The following is a 16,008-nucleotide window of genomic DNA, read 5'->3' as shown; positions in this document are numbered from 1 at the left end:
CCATGTAGTTGCAAATTCACAAACATAAATGTATCATTCAAATTTTTTGTACATTCTCTTTGTGTTGCATAGAGCCGGCTAGATATTCTAAGCAATGTTACCCCGAGTTTCCGGGACGGGGACGGCAGGGGACGACGGGATGCGTTTCCGGGACGGCAAATTTTTTTGCCAAATTTGGGGACGGCGGGGGACGGCAAAGGGGACGGCTATTAAAATATAGGAAATATTTAAAATATATAGGAAAATTTCAAAATTCTAAATGTTCATATGAAAACATGGATAAAGCATGCATACATACATTATATTCATATGAAAACAATAAAACATGGAAATGGCATGTGTATGATACTATGAAAAGTTGAAGACATTTTAGAATGTAAATTCTGAACATACAACATTGTTAATACTCAATAGACAATATGCAATTATGCATTCATAAATCAGAATTTCAATTCATTCACATTGTCAATATGCATATCATAATAGATATTAAAGAAATAACATACAAAATGTCAAAACAAAGAGGTTAAATTTTCCCTACTTCTATCAGCGCGGTTTCCCCCCATATTTTTCATAAAGGTGTTGGGTGTTATTTTTCTATTAACTCGCCGAGTTTGGCGATTTTCTAATCTCTGTGTCAAAATGCCCAAAGGCTACACTGCTGCCATATAGTTTCATTGTCAAAATTATGAATTAAATTAATGTTATCTTTTAATTTTTTTATTTTTACTAACAATTTGAATTAATAAGGGGCCTATATTAGAAAATTTTAAAAAAAATTTGAAAATACAACTTTTTTTAGTTTTTTAATATTTTTTAATGGCCTTAGATAAGGGGGACGTCTAGCCGTCCCCAGGACGGATTGGGGACGTCCCAGCCGTCCCCAGCCGTCCCCGGGACGTATGGACGTCCCCCAAGGCTAGGGCAGGCGTCCCCCCGTTTCGGGGACGTCCCCTAAAAATATAGGGCAATTTGGGGACGGGGGGAAACGTCCCCTGGCCGTCCCCAAGTCCCCGAAACGTCCCCGAGACGGGGACGGGGGTTTTCAGGTCGGGGACGCGTCCCCGGGTAACTCTGATTCTAAGGTTTTGTCTAAGAAACACAGTTATTTTATTTTCAAGGCAACACAAAGTTGTTTAATACAAAAACACAAAATGGATTGCAAAATGGTCACATGTTCTCAAGCATTATTTAGACTTAAAACTCACTACTAAACCAAAGGGTGTTTTGAGACCCAAAATTCTGAATGATAAAATTATTCTTTAAAGGGTGCTAGTTCAAATGCAAGAGCATCTCCTTTACAAGCAGGAGGATGGTGGTTCACTACTAAACCAAAGCGTGTTTTGATACCCAAAATTTTTCTTTAAAGGGTGCTAGCTCAAATGGAAGAGCACCTGCTTTACAAGCAAGAGGATGGTGGTTCAATTCCATCGTGCCCTAACATGAATTAATCAATGATATTGTATTTTATATTTAATAATATTGATTTATCTGAATAGTGAGCTATTTTTAAAATTTATTGTTTTATATAATCTCTAAAGAGACAAAAGTGGTACTCTCTAATAAGAATATTTTAATCGTCTTAAGAAAGACAATAGGTGAGATTAAAGACAAAAATACAACTGTCTCTCAAGAGACAATAATACTGGCGTTTTTTATTGTCTTTATAAAGACAATTTTTTAAGACAATAATTTAAGACAGTTGTTTAGAGACAATATTTAAGACGATACATAAGTTTTATTTTGTCTCTAGTTAAGACAATTCACTCAAAAATTGTCTCAAATATTGTCTTAAAACCCCTCTCTATGTAGTAGTGATATTTCCGCTGTTTTCTGTGAGAAAATCATTTCATTAGAATTTCAATTCTTACTTCAGATGCTCGAAAATGCCCGATCCTGGCTTCATCTCTGGATTTATTGGTTACGCCATTCAGTTGGCTGGAGATCAGATTATTCATCACATCAATGTTGCAGTCCGATGTAGGAAAGAGTTGGATGCCCTCAAAGATCTGCTTCCAAGAGTTCAAACAATGAATGTGGAATTGCAGGAATATCGAAAGGCTTTGAACTCTGGGAAAGTTAGTACATCCCCTCAGCATCCTTTGCCCTCCACGGTCAACAGCTGGTTGAATGAATTGAATGCTCTTCTGGAGGAAGCATCTGATTTGGCCCAGCACTGCACTGTACCCTCATTCTCACATCTCTTTTCTCGTCACAGAATGAGCACAAAAATCAGGCAACTCACTGCAAATATAGAAAAGCATATAGCCTCAACACCTTCCGTTGCTTTTCTGCACCAATCGCAGCAGGATGTGGCCAATCGGCAAGTGCTTGAGCAGATTAAAGAGAGGGTGAATTCTCTTAAACTGCGTACTTCAGCACATGCCGGCACATCTGGAGATCTCTTTCCATCCACTTCTTCAGCCACTTCCAACATGAAATACATTGAGGAGGCACTCATTGTCGGACAAGATTCTGCAGCAAAAGGACTTGAAGAGATGATTCATTCGCAACGGCAAAAAATCTGTCCTTTTTCGGCATAGTTGGGAAGGGTGGGGCCGGTAAGACTCTACTACTCAAAAGAGTCTTCTACAGCAACCAGGTACAGTGTCTCTTTTGCAATGACTTGTTGCTTTGGCTTACTGTCTCACAAATCCATCTTTCAATGCTCTTAGAAATGATCATTTTAAACAAATCGCTATTATAGTAAATGAAGGATTAGACAATAGGGAGGAAGATAGATTGAAAATTTGGTTGAATGAAACCATGGGAAAATGGAAGTTTACCCTATTATTAGATGATGTTTGGGAAACAAGTGCAAGCTCGTTGTTAGAGGAGTTGTGTGTGCCTCCCTCTCCACACCACAACTCAAACATCATCATCGCCACTTCCAGAAGTAGGAATGTGATCGCACAGTTGGGTGTTAACAACTAAAATTTGAATAATGCTTATTAGATCACATTGTATGGTATAATCTACAGAAAATGTTGAGCTCTATAGTATAGTAGTTGTCCTAACATCACATCATTTATGTCTGAAAAATCGATGCTATCTATTTAAACATCACATAATTTATGTGCAAACTATGAATAACAATTTTGCATCTTATCTCCACCAAAAATATTAATAAGTAATCATACTTTTTTATTGATCAAAATTTTATTTTTATAAAAAAATTTAAATAATATTAAAAAACCAATATTATATGTAAATAATAAACTTTTTTAGACTGGAGCCCTTCCCCACTTTGATAAAAATATTATATATAAATAATAAATATAAAAATAGAAATTTCTTCACATACCCAAAAAAACACAACTATTGTTATATACAAAGAGCAAAATAGTGAAAGGTACAAACTTACAATATAAAATAAACAAATAACATATATTATTCTTAGGCAAGAATTAATTTCAAGATAATACTAAAATTTTGTGGTCATATTCATAGCAAATTCCAAAAAGCGGAACACCTCATTACACCAAAATTTGCCATAGTAAAAATGTTCACCCCGATGACACATATCAAAGTAACGTACTTCTAATGCTTGAATTTCTGTGGTAGATACTCTTATTGTTTGAACTTTCGTCTTTGTCTTAATAAAGTTTTCTTCCTCTGCCATAACATGTTGAACCTTTGAACAACCATACACTCTTATCTTTTCTACACTCTTCAAATTCCAGTAACACTCTGGTAACCTCTGCAATGCCTCACACTTCATTATTGTTAATGTTTTAAGTGAAGGCAGTGCTCCTCCTTCCACCACTGGCAGCTGCTCTAACTTCATCATGTCCACCACTGAAAATACTTCAAGCTTAGGAAATGCTCCACCCTTGCCAAATACTTCTGGGAACTTCTCTATGTTAGGGCAATTGACTATGTCTAGGTGCTTTAGACTCGGAAGTTTGTGCAAGGCAGGTAGTTGTTTCAGCATGTCACATTGAATCAACTTAATGAAGCTTAGATGTCGAAATTCACAAATTGAATTCTCTATCTTTAGTAAATGAGGACATATTAGACAGAGTTCTCTCAGTTTTGCCATGGCAGTCATGTCATGGGGCAGGCTTTCCATATCTGTGAGGTGAAAATATAGATACTCCATCTGTTTCATGGTTCCAAGAATTCCTTCTCCAATTATTTCACCATTGTTTTGAAACCCCAACCTTCTGAGTTGGTTCAGGTTACCCAGGTGACTAATTGAAAGCCGATTTCTTCTGCACTTATTCCACCCTATATTTGGAGAATTACTTGCATTCAGGTACTCCAAAGACGTGAGGTCTGCAATTCCATAAGGCATGCACTGCAGATGCTCACAGAAAGCAACGTCTAAAAGTTTTAGGGAAGTCAACTTAGAAATGCCAGCTGGGAGTTGTGCAATATCAGATCCTTGAAGATCTAATATTTGAAGGCTTCTTAGAGCAGCGACAGAGTTGGGCAGTCTCTTGATTGGCACATAGGGTAACTTGAGGCAAACTAAATGTTTCAAAATTCCTATGTTTTTTGGCAACGACAGGAGGGCAGTCCTTGACAAATCCAGGACTCTGAGAGAGGTCATATTTCCAATTACCTCTTTTGAAATATCCGCCAAAGAAGTATTACCAGCCAGTAGCAAGGAGCGGATATGCGAAGCTCTGAATGTCCTTGGAACACTACTCAAACTGTTGTCTATTAATGAAATTCTGATGTATCCTGAAGAGACGTCCACTGGAAACTGTCGTAAACCTCTGCCTGCCTGAAAGAAGCACTTTTCTTCCTTCGCAGCGAATTGCTGTGCCAAATCGTGCAAAACATCATGCATCCTGAAACAGAGCACTCTTCCCTCATAATTCTTCTTCACCGGTTCAATAAGGCATCGGTCAGCTAACAAGTTGATGTACATCTCTCCAATTTTGAAAGGATCCGGACCAGCTACCAACCCTTCTCCAATCCAGTAGGCAGTAGCATATGTAGAAGATATGATACTGTCTTCAGGGTAAGCAGCGAGGCAGAGAAAGCACAACTGCAAGGAAATGCCATAGCCAGCCAGATCGGCCAAAGCAACGTAACTTAGTCTCAACTTTCCATATAGCGAGTTTGTAACATCATTCTGCAATCTCTTGACTGCCAATTCCCATTCATTTGACTGTGTGATTCCCGCCATTGCCTGCCTGACTACTTTAAGGGCCAAGGGAAGACCCCCGCACTCGTTGCATACACGCCTCGCTATTTCTTGGTCGATGCTCATAGGCAAAACTCCCTCGCTGTGTAAAAAAGCATGGGAAGAAAACAATCTCCAGCTGTCATCCTCACTCAAGTCTTGCATTTGGTTGATTGATGGACGTGGAACACCCAACTGTGAGAGCACACTATTACTTCTGGAAGTGGCAATGATGATGTTGGAGTTGTGGAGTGGAGAGTGAGGAACACACAACTCCTCTAACAAGGATGTTGCACTTGTTTCCCAAACATCGTCTAAAAACAGGGCAAACTTGTGTTTTCTCATGGTTTCATTTAGCCAAGTTTTCACACGGTCTTCATCTCTACTGTCCAATATTTCATTTACTTTAAGAGCTATTTGTTTCACAAGATCATTTCTAAGGGTACTGAAAGATGGATTTTGTGAAATAGTAAGCCAAAGCATCAAGTCAGTGCAAAAGAGACTCTGTACCTGGTCACTGTTGAAGACTCGTTTAAGTAGTAGAGTCTTACCGGCCCCGCCTTTCCCAGCAAGGCCGAAACGAGAAACGTTTTTGTGCTGCTGTGAATGAATCAGCTCCACAAGTCTGTTTGATGCAGAATCTTGTCCGACAATAAGTGCCTCCTCAACATACTTCTTGTTAGGACTGGCTGAAGAAGTGGATGGAATGGGATCTCCAGATGTACAGGCAAATGCTGAGGTACGCAGATTAAGAGAATCCACCTTCTCTTTAATTTGCTCAAGCACTTGTTGATTTGTCACCTGCTGCTGCATTTGGTGCAAAGAGGCAATGGAAGGCGTGGAGGCTACATGCTTTTCCACATTCTCAATGAGTCGCCTGATCTTTTTGCTTGTTCTATAGCGAGAAAAGAGATGAGAATATGAGGGTACAGTGCAGTGCTGGGCCAAATCAGATGCTTCCTCCAGAAGAGCATTCAATTCCTCCAACCAGCTGTTGACCGTGGAGGGCAACGTGTGGTGAGGGGATGTAGTCAATCTGCCAGAGTTTAAGGCTTTTCTATATTGTTGCATTTCCATGTTCATTGATTGAATTTTGAGCAGCAGGACTTTGAGGGTGTCCAACTCTTTCCTGCATCTGATGGCAACGTTGATGTCTCGAGTAACCCGACTTGCAGCCAATTGAATGGCGAAACCAATCATTCCAGAGATGAATCCAGGATCAGCCATTTTTGGGTCAGCTTAGAAAAAATATTAAAATTCTCATGAAATTTTCTTACTCAGCGAAAGCAAGGAATACACAGCCAAGCATCGGCTAAAGTTCTTTGCCAGAGAGCAAATTCATCTCCTAATTCCTTTGAAATGCTATTGATCCATAGTTTCACAGACACCTCATTACACAAGAATCTTATTTAGATAGCAAAGAGTAGAAAGATTTGGTACAAAGAGCTTACAACTAAATTTAACCAGGCGTATCATCCGTCAGCATTTAGTCATCATCATAAATTAAATGCACATTAAAATCTTTGACAAGCGAGATTGGTTTCACACGGTTTTTCAATAGTTTTGGTTCCAACTTTTCATCCGCCATTTTCCATTTTTTAAAGTGTTTTATTGGTTAAAGTCAAAAGTAAACTAAGTGACAATTTTGAACCATCCAATTTGAGGGATATCAAGTTCTTTATTAAGTTTGACTCTTTTTATTTATTGAATATTAAGCTTGGTGAATATGATTGTGAGCTATAATGTTAAATTTATTTTCTTTATCTATTTAATAGATACTTTATTTCTTATTTCATCAAAGCAATTTGGACTTCTTCAAAATTGTTTGTAAGAGACGGCCATTGTTTTTTTCCTTCACTTTTGATTTTTATTCACAAAAATGACTTAGGTGACTCTTTGTTTGACGAGACAATATCTGAAAGCCATGTTTGAGGAAATGTCTTGCAAAAAGATTCCAAAAGAACTTTCGTGGGTAGTAGTTTTCTTTGCTTGCACCTAATGAGGCGATATGTTTGAATAGAAAAAGTCCACAGAAAAGAAAATAAAGTTACCAATGAAACCTACATTATTGCATGAGGAAATTTTTCACTTTTCATAGGGAAAATTTATCAATGAAACCTACATGATAACTATTGGAACATGGCAAGTAACACCTTTTCATGGCATCGAAAGGCTTTTACGTAATATTGGTAACATGGAAATTTTATTTTCCACCATAGTTAATAAATTGATTCTGCAACCAAATCTGATAATTTTTTTATTTGGTTCATGTATGGTTCAAAATTTTAATAAGTATAATGGTAATAATGCATTTTATATATTTGAGAATGTATGTTTTAGAGTATTGAGTTATTTGAGCTTCTGTATGGAATACCAAAACTTGGAATGGTCATTATATGTGTTTAATAATTTAATATATTAGATGTAGACATCTAAAATTTATAGATCAAATGCAATTACCTAATTACTTGATCATTTCCACTATAATGGATTGAATAAATTCCTATTTATTTCATTAATTATCCTACTTTCATCTCCTTATTCATTAAATAATGTCAGTATTTATTATTATTCACCCAATCTCATTTCTAGCTTATATCACTTAATCAACCTTCCTATAAGCTACACATTATATAAACTAGCAATTGCACCTTGGTGTGTAATGGGTATGCTGAATACAATAGTGGACAAAACATTAAAGAGGGGAGATAGAAGAATAGTTGAAAAGTCAATTTCATAAATTGACATACTATAGTTCATTTCTTTATAAGAAGTTAAAATTGAAATATTAGAAATTGTAGTATATAAGCATGGAAATATAATCAATGACTAATAGTGTTTTCAAAAAAATATGTAGACAATGTACAATATAATTGTAAACATCATGGAATTGAACATAAGGTTCACATTTGAAATTTGTTTGGAATGTCTCGAGCAAATTCATAATTAACATATAAAGAGTAGGTCCTAAAATATTTTCTTATCTTCCACATCTTCCTCATTTATACCATTCTTTTGAACACCTCACACAATGTTACAAACACCACAAATTTGTCAAATAGAATTCTGTAAAATGTTTTATAGATAATTACAAACACTATGGAATTCAAAATATGTTCTATATTAATTGTGATTGAAATATAAGAATTTGTTTTATCAATTATGTAAGATTTTTAAATTTCATAAAAGTTTGACATACGTTATATATAGAAGCATGAGAACATGTAAAAATTGCTAATGTTTTAATGGTATGTGTTTGGAAAGGGTCCATGTTTGGCATGAAATGTTTTGTAGAAGAAGATTCCAATGGGTCATCAGAGCTACTTGATGGAAGGTAGGATAGACATGCAATAAAATGAGATATATAATTTAGTAAGGAGGTGTATATGTGAACAAACAAGAGTGAAAAAACCAATATTGGAAAAATATGGACATACGTGAATTTGTCGAACATCTTGCAAGAATAAATTCTCTTTAAAAGTAAAATATTACTATGTCTCCTTTTAAGTATATTGCATATGTTTATGTATTTCTTTTGTTTAAGCAAAAAAAATTAATAGCTTCTATTTTTTTGTAGATGTAAGTGGAAAACAATAGTTAATGTAAACTTTAAATACAATTTGAACTTGGGATTGTCTATAATTATAAATACACCTATATGAATCAGTACATGAAACAAACTTTGTAAAACTGACATTTATAAAGTACATAGTTTGCGATATTTTAGAGTGGTTGAGAAACACTTTCTAAAATGAACCAATATGAATTGGTAGAAGGAAACAAACTTACAATAATAAACATTTATAAATTATGTAATTTGTAAAATTTAAGAGTGGTTGAAACTCAAAGAATCACATTAAAAATATATGTCTAAGGAAATAATAATCTAGGAAATTAGAATACATAATAACGTAATGAAAGGAAGAATGTTGAACATGGACTACTTTTATAAGCATGCAAACCATTGAATGTAAGAAGAAATTCATTAAATTAACATCTCTTCTAAAAAAAGAGTCTTTATATATTGTGTCAAAAATTTACATTGATAGATATAGGTAGGTTCGATACTAGCAAAATAGAAGTTTGTCTATAAGTGTAGGCTATTTACATTGTAAGTAGTTAAAAGACAAGTTTAGGCTTTCTACATTGTAAGTAGTTGAAATAACTAATCACATATTCTTAAGGTACATCTCATAAGAATGGATGATTTTGGAGGCACCCTTAATTGAGTAGAGTTCATAACGAAACAACTCCTTAAGGAAATCACAAAGCCCCTCTAATTCGATGCAAGTGGGTTGGAATGGTGACACCGTCTCTTGAATTTTTTCAATGTCCAATTCTTCCACAAGAGGTGTTGTTTGGCATGTAATTTTGAATATTTGTACAATATAATGGCAAAGATTTGACACAATTGAAGCAATATTTTGGACATCGGTTCCAATACATTCTAATTGATTAACAGAAGAACGTGTTTCAACTTCCATAGTCGTGACATCTACTAGGATTAAGGGGATTTGAATTCTTTTTGGTGCATCTCCACTGAAGAGTTGAGCGATTTCGTGACTATTTGACGCTTAGCCATTTCCTGATAGGAGTGAAGTAGGAGAAATTATAAGTACTAAATCTTGGAAAAAGTATTGGTAGGTGTAACAATGTCTTTTTTTAATTGAAGTATTATGAAATGTCAAAACATAATTGCACATTCAATTAATGGGAAAAAATTAAAGATTCAAATTGACAATTAGTTTAACAAAAAAAAAAATTGAAATTGAAATATAAAGAAAGGACATGTAAAAATCACATCACTACACATAAAATATAGAGTATACTTATTAAACTATTTTAAAATTTGCTAAATTTGTATTTACCAAACAAGTTATATTATGTTAATTGTAATAAGATATAAATTAATAAACAAATATAAGAAATTTAAAGAAAAAATTAGAGTTCAAAATATATAATTAATTATGTATTGATCATATTTAAATAATATAGACAACTCTATATAATTTACAATATTTATATTGATTAATATTAATTTACATAATTTAAAGCCTATAGAAAAAATATTAGCCTACCTATTGCACACCAAGGTGTGATTGAAACTAAATAAGTATTGGATGTGAAAGTAAACAACCTCAAATTTGATAAATATTTTTTAAAAAAACTCTCACCTAATTCAACATTTTCACTTATAAACTATAGATTTAATAAATCAACACTCTGACTTTAAAAACAATCTATTTTCTTATTCAAGTTATGAAACATTAGTAGCTTTATAATTATATATTAAAATTGTTAATAAAATTTTCTTAATTTAAATTATATTCAATATAAATTAATTATGATAAATTAGTTATACCATATTAGGGAAAACAATTAAAAGAAAAGGACATAATTAAATGATGGTGTAGATTAAATTTTTAAATAGTTTTTAATTGTTATTATTTATTTTATCTTATATAAAGTAAATCCATTTTAATTACACCTTTCATTTTTCATTTTAGTAAAAAAAAAAAATTAAAATCACGTTGCATGAGTATAATTTATTGTTGATGTGTAATTTTTAATATTAAATTTGATATCAATTGATTTTGGTTACCTTGGATTTTTTTTTTAAGTTAATTGATATTTGTTTCTTTTTAAAAGCTAATGATATTATTTTTCTATTTTTTCATTTTTTAAATATGATATTAGATTTTTAAATTTTGGTATAGACTATGTAAAAATTTGGATAATTTATTTTAAAAATTAAATGATAGCAAATTAATTTTTTTTTTAAATGTAAAGAAAAATAAATAAAATTATTACATATAATAAATATTATTATAATTCAAAAGATAAATTTATCAGAAATACTTTAGGAAGTTTTTTATAATTTTAAAGTCCTACGAAGGCCAAAAAAAAAAAAAAAGAAATTAAAATATAATAAATTTAGGTGGAGAAAAACAAGAAAAAACTCACAAAAAATTCGAAAAAGCTTTAAACGTGGTAATTTCTTTAGAATTTCTGAAACACTGGCATGGAATCCACATTTGGAGGAGCATGTTAGCCAAGTTTCTTAAGACCATAAAATACTACAGGTAAAAGTTTACAGTGTTGTCACGGTTGCTTTAGCTGGAGATGTCTCATTACAAAATATATTTCAATCAAAGTTTGGAATAGTAGATAGATGGGGTGAAATTCAAACAGTATGAATGTATTCCTATTAGATATTATATGCACTTATACACATTTTAACTCTGGATTTGCAGCTTCTAAAGATAGGGTTTGAACACTAAATGAATACATAGTGTAGGCTATGTAGCATACAAAATATACCTAAGATTTCAGTAAATGGAATGGTTATTTTTTAAGCGATTTTTGGTTCATTTTTTTGGTGCATGTTCTGGTCCTCTTTTATGCAAATCTTTCTAAATTAATCTTAATGTACAAGCTTCTTTAGTGTACAAGTGAGAACCCTAATTGAATTTCATTCCATTTAATTTCTAAGGTAATTTTGAAATGCTTTCCAGCTGCTCAAGTTCAAGATTTTGGTGATCATTTCCTTAAAATTGTGATGTTTGTAGGATATATGTTTAAATTTCTTTTCGTGGTAGTTATGGAGAAACCAACATAATCATTAAGGATGTGGAGGTTGGGAATTCACAAACTTGTACTGGCAGTGGAGACTTAAAATGAGCACAACCAAAAAATAAAAATGGATGACATAAAATAAGAATGGGTCCACTGTTGTGGAATTTGTTTTTTCAAGTTGTTGTGTATAGCAAACAATTATGTTTTTGTTGTTCTCTATCATTTTCTATCTAATTCATTTTCAAGATTGTAGGCATTGGAAGTTCACATTATACTCATATAAGGCTTTAGGTTATTTCAACCAAAGCCAAGCTAAGTTATAGTTGTCTGCTAATTGACTGTGCTAGGGTCTATTCAATTTATTTCTACATTTTTTAACTTCAAAAATAAATAATCAAGCAATAGAGTAAGCAGTTGGGTACAATTTTTTGAGGTCACTTGTTTGGAGGTGCCATGATCACCATAGACCAAAGCCTCGACACCAACATCAACTGCTAAGTTGAGGCCATCTAAGTCCATAATAAACTACACAAATCTCGCAATAAATGTGGTATGATGATAAACAAATGCACTTGAGATACCAAAGAAAGCAACATGCAAAACACTAGCAGAACAAAAATATTCCTAATCTAAAGGAAATTGGATTTATAAATATTCTAATTAATTTGATTTCTATCTATTATACTTTATTTTAAAATCTATTTATTTTTATAAATATGTAAAATAAAATACAAGGTCATTTTTTGATGGTATTAAATTAACAAATAATAATTATTTAAAAGTTAATTTGATTGTGTTGTTATTTTAGAACTTTTAAATTTGTCTTTTATAACATCTAAGCACTTTTTAGCAACTTCAATAGGAAGGTTAATGGAACCATAGGTAGGAGAACTAAAACCATTACAAATATTGGGTCCGCATTATCTTGAACCTGAATGCGTAGAAGGCCTTATTTTGGACAGTTATTGATTTTAAAAGTAGAGGGTTGTGATTGGATATAAATCTAACCGAGGATGACAACTAACATAAATTTACAAGATCCTAGAAGGATGAAGAGAGGAGCTTATCTAGTCTCACTTGAATATTGTTGATAGTAGTGTGGTTGTTAGACCATGAAAATTGAGCTCCAACTAGATCAAAATCAATTAAATCTCTCATAGAAATGAAAGCTCTGAGATCAACCATACTATTAGTAAACTCAATGCTACCACTACACTTATTTAAAGGGTTTAAAGGGGAATTAAAATCACTCGGTATGAGCTTTTTGGAACTCGCAAAGGATCTTATTAAGACAAGAAGACCATCCCAAAAGATGCATCATAGATCTACATTATTTGAGGAATGTACATATTTGACAATAACCAATTTATGTGGTCCACACAATTCTAAAAGATAAACTTTAGATAGTTCTTGTCCACTAAGAGAATTCTCATTGATATCATTTTACTTTTTATATATAAATAAGCCCACTAGAGGCACTATCTACATCCCCAAGAAAATATTGAGAGAAGGGCCAAATGAACTTATAAGGCCTCAACCCACAGTTTAGTTTCTTGAATAAGCAAAATAATAGGCTTATGCTTTTTGATTAAGTTCTTGATAATATTGTATATGAGGTTTGTATATTCCTCTAATATTCCATGATATGATAATCCATTTTTAGATCTTCTAGAGCTCAACTTCTCCAGAGAACTTTGACTCTCATTGGAAATATCTGTGGTAGTTGTCCACTATCTAGTCTCCCTAGTAGACCTTGTACTAAGTTTGAAGACCACAACAAAATTTATTCATTTATGAAAGATTAGCTCCAATGAACAAGACACAATTTTGGATTTGAAGGTGGAAGAAGATAGGATATATGTAAAACCAAAAGTAAAGAAAAGCTTGGGGATTGGTGAACTGAGGAGGAGGAGGCAAGAGAAACAACCATAGAGATGAGGGGAAGGTTAGAGGGTGAGGGGGGGAAGTAGGATCCAGGGCTGAGAAAAATGGGTCTATCAAAGAAGGGAGAGGGAGAAGGGGAACAATAGGAAGAGGGTGGGGGAAGAGTGGAGAGGGGTTGATCCATAGGGGAAACCAAGACAAATATAAAGAAGAGGAAGGGAAAATCTACAAAATAGGGGTAGATGGACAAGTATGAATCAACTCTGAGGAAGATTTAATCTCCATAAAGGAGGGGATTCAAAAAGAAGTGGGCTTTCCATTCCCAAGGGAAGAGGGAGGTTTTAGTTTCTAGAAATTACAAGGGAAAGAAGTTGAGGATGTACTAGGGAGGAACACAACTTGAAAGCACAAACAAAGTTTTCAAATTCAATAGTTTGAGTCCACACCCCTAGTTTAGATTCCAAATTAATAGAAATGAGTCAAATTTAATAAGGCTCCACAATAACACATAAGAAGATGTAAATGAATTTAGTATTGGCCGCTATGACATTACCCAAGCTGAAGAACTGATCAAAAGATTCACTATACTTGAAATAATTTTGTCATCCCAAAATTCAGGAGGGACATCTAGTAAATAAACAAATATTTGAGTAGCTTTAGAAAACCATAAGCAATATTATAGTCCAACCTCCATTTACAAAGGACTAAACTGTATTTCCTAAAAGACTAAGGTTCGATAGTTCATATTTTGAGGCAATCTTTAGAGAGGGAAAAATAAAAACTCAACAAAAATTTGGCGAAGGCTGAGATAGTCACATTGTATTTAAGTGTCAAGCGAGCTGCAACTCATCGTCAACCAATGAATATCCAATTTTAAGTTGTTTTAAATATTTTCTAGGGAATGATTTAATGTCTCGTCCTCAATTTTGATGGCCACTCATTCTTCAGCATTGACAATTTGAATACCTCCTTGGGAAAAGTCCATTCTAGAGGCAAAAATGCGTTTCCAAGGATTAGAAGATTCCAGGGAGGCAAAAATGCGTTTACAAAATGCATTCTATTTAAATATCACTTAATTTTGTATCTAGACAATTAGTAAATTTTTTACATCTTATTCTCGCCAAGAAACTCATAAATAATTATATTTTTTTATTGATCAAAACTTTCTTTTTACCAAATAAACTAGACTAATATTATATAAGTAGTATGTATAAAAATAAAAGTTACTTCACATATACAATTAATTAAAGAAAACAAGAGCTGTGATGCAGCTAGAGTCCCCGCGTTTTGCCAAAACTTGACATTTGCTCTATGTTTGTGTTGAAAAATGTCTAAGATACACCGAAGAGGTATCTATTAGTTGCATAATATTGTGTATTAAATGAGGTCAATTGGTAGGCCATTTAGCAAGTGATGTTGTTTGTGCAACAAAGGTCTTAATGAAGAAATGATATCTTCAAATCAACTAAGAATCCACTTATAAAGATCTAATCAGGAGTGAAATAAAACCTATGAATCAAGAAGATAATTAAGCTAATGATATGTTCATAATAGGGAGAGAGGGAGAGGTGAAGTGGGGAAAAGTGGGAGAGAGAGGGTAAGAAGATAGAGATAAAAAAAGGTATAGATAAAGATGGAAATGGAGGAAAGGGATATGGAGAGAATGAGAGGAGAGAGGGAGAGAGATAAAGAGATGAGATGGGGATAGATAGAAATGAAAGAGATAAATATGTAGAGGTAGAGATCTAGGGAGAGAGAAAGGTAAATATAGAGATAAGAAGTGATATATAGATAGAAATAGAGTGAGGGAGAGATATAAGGGTGGAGAGAGAAGATGAGATAACAAGATTGAGATAAAGGGAGAGTTGGGAGAAGTATGGAGAGATAGAGATAAAGAGACAATACAATATAGATATTGAGGTTTGAGAATAGTAAGAGGACAGAGAGGGACAAAGATGGAGAGACATAAATGAATAGATAGACACATGTCTAGAGATAGGAGTAGGAGGAAGACAGAGCGAGACAAAAAGGGAGACAAATAGACAAAGATATAGAGAGGTAGAGGGAGAGGTAAAGATAGGGAGGTGGGAAGATAGAGAGGGAGATATAAAGAAAAAGATATAGCAAGATATAGATGAAGAGGGAGAAGGAAAGATAGATGTACATGGTGATATAGAGTGATAGAGTGTAATAAGGATCCATTTGCAATGTGTTATTATGTTTTTGATAGGGAATTAGAAGGAGATGAAGAAACATGTATATAAAGTGGAAGAGATATAAGGGGAAGACATAAATATATAAGAAATGGTATATAATATAATATAATATATAATAATTTATAATATGAAAATATTACATATAATAATAAGTATAAACTATATTATATATTTTTAAAAGAAAATAAATTTAAT

At 33.2% G+C, this 16,008-nt stretch overlaps 1 protein-coding gene across 1 annotated transcript; it reads right to left on the bottom strand.

Annotated features, from left to right (window-relative positions):
• Positions 1–3,424: 3,424 nt before the first annotated feature.
• LOC131036368 (probable disease resistance protein At1g61300) lies at positions 3,425–6,364 on the bottom strand. The gene has a single exon (XM_059221151.1). It carries the CDS (start codon positions 6,362–6,364, stop codon positions 3,425–3,427), a length of 2,940 nt encoding a protein of 979 aa, XP_059077134.1.
• Positions 6,365–16,008: the final 9,644 nt, after the last annotated feature.

Source organism: Cryptomeria japonica, chromosome 5, assembly GCF_030272615.1.
Source record: "Cryptomeria japonica chromosome 5, Sugi_1.0, whole genome shotgun sequence".
Lineage (NCBI taxonomy): Eukaryota > Viridiplantae > Streptophyta > Pinopsida > Cupressales > Cupressaceae > Cryptomeria > Cryptomeria japonica.
Note: the sequence above shows the minus strand (reverse complement) of the source record. Positions and strands in the feature narration are given on the sequence as shown.